This window comes from Petaurus breviceps, unplaced genomic scaffold, assembly GCF_028583685.1.
Source record: "Petaurus breviceps papuanus isolate PSGF00001 unplaced genomic scaffold, PetGlider_PUasm1.0 355, whole genome shotgun sequence".
In the NCBI taxonomy this organism is placed as follows: Eukaryota; Metazoa; Chordata; class Mammalia; order Diprotodontia; family Petauridae; genus Petaurus; species Petaurus breviceps.
This window is the reverse complement of record NW_027186289.1, coordinates 467038-472999: the sequence shown is the minus strand read 5'-3', so window position 1 is coordinate 472999 and position 5962 is coordinate 467038. Positions and strand designations below refer to the sequence as shown.

The window sequence follows — 5962 nt, the reverse complement described above, 5'->3', positions numbered from 1 at the left end:
GAGGGGGAGAGAGAGAGAGAGAGAGAGAGAGAGAGAGAGAGAGAGAGAGAGAGAGAGAGAGAGAGAGAGAGAGAGAGAAGAGAGAGAGAAGTTGGGGGAGAGACACACAGAGACAGGGACAAAGACAGAGCGATAGAGTAAGGGAGAGAGACAGAGAACACACACACACATGTATGTACTAGAAACATGGAGAGTCGGGAAGAGAGTCATCATTAGTGCCAAGGGTTGCAGAGAGGTCAAGGAGAATGAGGGCTGAGAAAAGGCCAGCCCTTGTGACCTTGAGCCAAGGTCGGGACTCCAGTTCTGAAGGGGTCAAGAAGGATTTTTTGGGGGGTGGGGAGAAGCAAGGGGAGTCCTTGAGGCCTCTGGGGAGGTCAGAGTTTGTATTGATGGGGTCCGGGGGCCTGGCTAACCCTTTTTTGGGAGGCACTGAATCTCAGCCGCTTTGCAGCTCTGGGGCAGGGTGGCAGAGAGGCTGCTTGCTGGGACTGGAATAAGACCACCTGACTTTGAATACTCTCAGGTCCCCCAGGAAGTCAGCGGCAGAACCAGGGCCCCCGCCGCAGCCTGGATTGGGCTGGATCAGTTTTCTGCTCTAAGTCTGGGGGTCCTTGCAGGGAGCAGGGTAGGTGGGAGGGGGGAGAAGTAAAGCATGGAAGGTGGGTCCCGTTGCTGTCCCTTATCAGCGGGCACCACATAGTGCCATCCTGAGGGAAGGGAAGGGAGGAGAGCTGACCCTGTTATCAGCCCAGAGTCCATGGGGACAGTTTTCAGGTTAAAGTGTAACTACATCCCCCCATTCACCACCCTTCCCCCCATGCCTAGGTCACACGATTCTGGGGGTATCTGGACAAACATGGCTGCTCATGGAAGGGAATCTGGGAGGAGGCACGCTCCAGATGTGAGACCCCCCAAGCCCCACCCCTGGCTGGGAGGCTGAGAGAGCAGCTCGATTCCTGGGCTGTCAGTGGGGTCGAGAGGGAGGGGAGGGATACTCAGGGGGTCCCTGAGGAAGTGGGGAAGGAGGTGGGAAGGGGTAGCAGAACCTCCAAGATGCCTGGGTCCTCGGGGGGCTGGGAGCAGGGCGGGATGTTCCAGTGGGTGCCTCAGTGGACCGGCCCCAATGACCTGGGTTTCCTTGGCCGCCTACTGCTGCCTTCCCTCTAGCCTCTGCTCCTGGCCCTAAGGCTGGCGCCTTTCTTGGCCTCCTGTGCCCTCTACTTTGTCCTCTGGCTGCCCTCGGACAAGCCCAGCTGGACCAGCGCCCTGGTCAAATGCCTCCCCATCCTCTGCCTAGCACTCTTCGTCCACACCACTGCCCCCTGGGGCCCCTACGGCCGGTTGGTGTGGGTAGGCCTCCTTTGCTCTGCCCTGGGGGACATCTTCCTCATCTGGCCTGACCAGTTCCTCTTTGGTGAGTGGGAAGCGGCGGGGCAGGGCTGGGGTGGGCAGGAGGGGAGTGAGGGCCCATCGGGGCTGGGGGCACAGTCCTTGGCTCCTTCCCTCCTTGATAATTTCCCCAAAAGTCCCTGAATCTGGAGTTGAGGGCAGAAGGTCCAAACCCACCACGGTTCCTTCTGGGGCTTTGTCCAAGACTGTTGGCCTTCTGAGCCTCAGGTTCCTCCCTCATGAAATGAAGAGGTTGGAACATGACTAAAGTCCCTTCCAGAGTGTGGCCATGAGAAAGTCCATCCCCAAGTCTCCATTGTCCAGACCCTGCAAGGAGAGAGTCTCTAAGGCCCCTGGGTGCAGGAGGGGGCCAGGTCCCTCTCTGGCCTCAAACAAAGGGCTTGGGCTGGGCAGACTCCTAGGGTCCCCTCCTTGGATGAAGCCCGAGGAGGTGCGGCTGTGTGATCCACAGAAGAGGAGAAGGCCAATTCCCCCGTTTTACGTATGAGACTCAGGAAGGGGAAGCAGTTGTCCCCAAAGTCACACAGGGAGGGCCAGAGGCAGAACTGCACAAGGTTCCCCTGATGGCTGACAGTGGGAGAGTCTGCCTCAAGAGGTAATGAGTTCCCCATCCCCAGCAGTATGCAAGAGACTAGGTTTAGGGCTGGGGTTAGGATGGGACGGTTTGTCAGATGCTATTGAAAAAAAGACCCTGGGGTGTGTTTGCTCCTAGAACTTCAGAGCTACAGGGGCCTAGAGATTGAGCTCTATGCCCTCCTTAGGGAAGAGAAGACATTGGTTTCTGAGGTCACCCACTGAGACACTCCTGATTCTGAGGCCTTGCACAGAGAGCTGGCAGAGGATGGGTCAGCAGACCTGGGTTCAAATCCACTCTCTGAGATCTTGGGCAACCAGTCCCCATGCCAGTCTCCTTTTCTCCCAGGGAAATGTCTGTAATTTGTGGGATTTTATAGCAGAGAAAACTGAGACCCAGAAAGGGGAAGGGCCTTTCTCTGGGTCACACAGTTATGTAAGATCAGAAGCAAGATTTGCACCTGGTGCAGAGTCCAGGCCAGCCTGGTGGCAGTGGCTTTCAGGCTCCCAATCCCACGTCCCTTCTTTGCAGGCATGGCAGCCTTTGCCCTGGCTCATCTCTTCTATCTGTGGGCCCTCGGTTGGCTCCCGATCTTCCCAGCCCTCCTGGGGTCTGTGGTGGTCATCTTTGGCCTCTACCTAGGGCTCCTGCAACCTCATCTCCCTTCTGACCTGCGGCTTCCTGTGGTGGTCTACGTGGCTATACTGGGGCTGATGCTGTGGCGGGCACTGGCCCGCGGGAGAGCCGCGGCCCTTGGAGGTCTGTTCTTCAGCTTCTCAGATGCCGTCCTGGCCTGGGATGCCTTCGTCCAGCCCCTGCCTCTGGGCCGTCTGATCATCATGGTCACCTACTATGCTGCCCAAGCCCTGCTGGCTCTGTCCACAGTGGAGGCCAGGGCCCCCAAAGCTGTCTGAGCCCAATGAGCCCCTCTCAAAGATGACACACACCAGGGAGGCGCTGCCCCCTGCCCGGGTCCTAGCCCACTGGGCCCTGGGCTTCTCCAGGAGCCCTCCTGGGGGTCCCAGGCTCCCCCAGTTATTCACACTTGCTCCCTTTCCCATGCTTACCCTTCCTTCCTTGCACTGCCCCAGCCCCATCCTGAAGCTTTTTCCTCCTTACTCAGAGTCCACCATTGCCCACAGTTCCACCTGGCTTGAGGGCTTCTCTCCCCTGTGCCCACCAAGGCCCCAGATGTGACGCCTGTCCCTCCATTATCTACACCACCACCTTCCCGACCCTTAGTAAAGTTGATACCAAAGACTTGTGCTTGTCTGTTGCTGTGGGAGGGCTGGACGGTCACACCCTTTGACCTTTGATGCCCAGAGCCCTCCGCCTTTGTAGGGGCAGGCTGCCAATTTACTAGGAGTACCCCCATTTTACCTCTATTTTACCCAGGCCCTGTGAACTGCATTTTTGCCATTTGGGAAAAAGTCCTCCACTCTCTCTGGGCTTTTTTGTAAAATGAGAGGTTTGACATTGTTGGCTTCTAAGCCCCTTTTTTCCCTTGGGTAACTGAGCTGCAAGGAGATCTAGGGAGGTAGGTGGGAGAGAGCTGAGGGACAGGTAATGTGGGGAATAAGGGGGTGAATGTTCTCTCTTTGAGCCGTGTCTGACTCTCTGTGACCCCATTTGGGGTTTTCTTGGCAAAGATACTGGAGGGGTTTGGCATGTCCTTCTCCAGCTCCTTTTACAGAGGAGGAAACTGAGGCAGACAGGGTGAAGTGACTTGCCCAGGGTCACACAGCTAGTATGTCTGAGGCTGGATTAGAACTTAGGCAAATGAGCCTTCCTGACTCCAGGCCCAGATAGTCTGTCTGCTGGGCCACCTACCGCCAAAGGGGCGCTTGGAAGGGTAATGCTGCCCACCCCTTCTCCTGTTAGACTATATGCTGCTCGAGGGCACAGACTGTCTTGCTTTTGCTTCTATTTGTGTCTTGGGGACTTAGCACAACTCCTGCAACACTGGAATGCTTAAGGACAGCTTTCTCTCTTTGTCTATTTAGAGAAAAGAGCCCAGTTCAAGTCCAGCTCGGCCTTCTAAGAATCTGGGGCAAGGCAGTAGCCCTCCCTGGGGCTCACTAGTTCTCCATAAAATGGTGGGGTTGAGGCCTCTCTGAGCCTCAGTTTCCTCATTTGTAAAAGAAGGAGGGGCGGGTGAGAAGAGTCAGTCACTCATAGCTTCTGGCTGCTCTGGGCAGGAATGTAGGCTGGGTCTGAGGAATCAGAGTAAGGGAGGGAGGGCAGACTGGGGTCAGTGCCTCCTCCCTCTTCTCCTCTCTGTCCTCCTTCTCCACCCAAGGCCATTACCTATGTCACCTGGAGCTCAGAGAAAGGAGAAGCTGTTGGGGTGAAAGTCCAAGGGGAGAGTTTGGAGTCAGGAGCCGGACACTGGCCTTTCTCTTCTGTCTCTCTCCCTCCTCTCTCCTCCTCTGCTTCCCTCTGGTGTCTGGAGTCATGAGTGGGCTCTCCCCTGGGCCCTGGCATCTGCTGACTGTGGTGGTGAGTGTCCCTGCTGTGAGGGAAAGGGCTGCCGGCTCACACACCCAAGGCCCTGAGTGGCAGAGGCTTGTGGGGGTTGAGGACTCCTGGGCTCGTCGGAGACTAGGAGTTAGAGGAAGGAATGGGGTCCGTGACAGAATGAATGGCTGGAACCTTAAAGGGGAAAGCCAGGGGGAAGCTCGGGCCGTCATCCCCTCGCAGTCAGTTTTGGTTGTGAGCTCTCCTCCACCACCAACCTGGAAGCCTGGCCTGGGGCTTCAGTTTTCCTAGTCCTTTCTCCTCCCAGCAGCCCACTGGCCCTGCCCTGTGCTCTGAGCTGCCTCTTTTTCTCTTGTCCTGGAGCCAATAGTGATGGTTGAATGTTATCAACTGCACTGATCCCTGACTTGGGTTTCCCCAGGGCTCCCTCCCTTCGAGAAAATGGGCGGGTTGGGATGGGGGTGCACTTTGTCTGAAGGAGGAGGGAAATACAGCCGCGCCTGGTTTCAGCTGTGAGGTCCTCTGGCACCTTTCATCTACTCTTCCCAACAGGTTCTGGTGAGCTGGGCAGGGTCCTTGGCATCTGGTGAGTGGTAAACGTCTCTTCCATGGAGGGTCAAGAGCACCCTTCTGCAGCAAGACTGGCTCGGGTCAGGGGTTGGGGAGTTCAGAGGGTCCCTCGCACCTCCCTGACTGACCTTCCTCTTGTTTGCCTCTCAGCCCAGGATGAGATCTCAGCCTTCCATATAGACAAGCAGACCAATGTCTCAGTCACTCTGATGTGGGAGCCCCCTGATCAGAACTACACTGTCACCTGGGCTGAAGATGACCAGCCCCTTGGGACAAAGGACGCATCCGAGACCCAGCACAGTGTGGAGGCCCTTCAGCCTGGGACCACGTATGAGTTCCCCGCCAGAGCTGAGGGACACAGCTCTGGAAGGAGCCCCCGTGCATCCACGGGTGAGCTCTGGCCCTGCCCGGGGGGGCGGGAGCATGTAGGCCCTGGGCTCCATGCCGGGCATCTCCAGACCACGCCCAGCCTTCCCCGGTCCAGCCTCAATCCAGCGTCCACTCCCCATTGATTGCTTCCTATATATCCTCCCCACAGCTCTCTTTGGATAAATTTGGGTGCATGCTGTCTCCCCCATTAGATCGAAAATTTGAGGGTAGGGCCCATATTTTCCCTCTTTTTGAGTCCCTGGAGCATAGCATAATGCCTGACACATAGTAGGCTCTTAATAAATGCTGACTGATAGATTGAGAGCTTGCTGGGACTGGCATTCACCAGCCAACGGGGTTTCCCTAGATGTCCTTACACCTCACTGAGTGTCTCATTATGATTCTAGTGGAAAGGGGGAGAAGCTTGAAGCAAAGGCACAATTGAAGGCCACACCTTACTGATCTTGGCAACACTAGATGCCCTGGAGCCATGGGCCCCACTAGGCCTCAGGCGCCCAGGCCCCTTTGTTGGGGAGCATCCTTCCTGCCCCAGCAGGCCAG

At 56.8% G+C, this 5962-nt stretch overlaps 3 protein-coding genes across 4 annotated transcripts in view; 2 read left to right on the top strand and 1 right to left on the bottom strand.

Moving 5' to 3' along the window:
* Positions 1–5962, bottom strand: part of ISOC2 (isochorismatase domain containing 2) — a 184661-nt gene that overhangs the window by 70657 nt on the left and 108042 nt on the right. The window lies entirely within an intron of this gene.
* On the top strand, positions 423–3639 carry TMEM86B (transmembrane protein 86B). The gene is made up of 3 exons (XM_069097278.1): positions 423–901; positions 1168–1414; positions 2516–3639. Exons 1-3 carry the CDS (start codon positions 758–760, stop codon positions 2896–2898), a joined length of 774 nt encoding a protein of 257 aa, XP_068953379.1. The 5' UTR covers positions 423–757; the 3' UTR covers positions 2899–3639.
* PTPRH (protein tyrosine phosphatase receptor type H) overlaps positions 4979–5962 on the top strand; it is a gene marked incomplete at its 5' end in the record, with an annotated part of 9621 nt that continues 8637 nt past the window's right edge. The window contains 2 exons of the mRNA XM_069097241.1: positions 4979–5048; positions 5183–5457. Of these exons, the coding sequence (XP_068953342.1) occupies positions 4979–5048; positions 5183–5457 (345 nt within the window). The remainder of the gene's footprint in view (positions 5049–5182; positions 5458–5962) is intronic.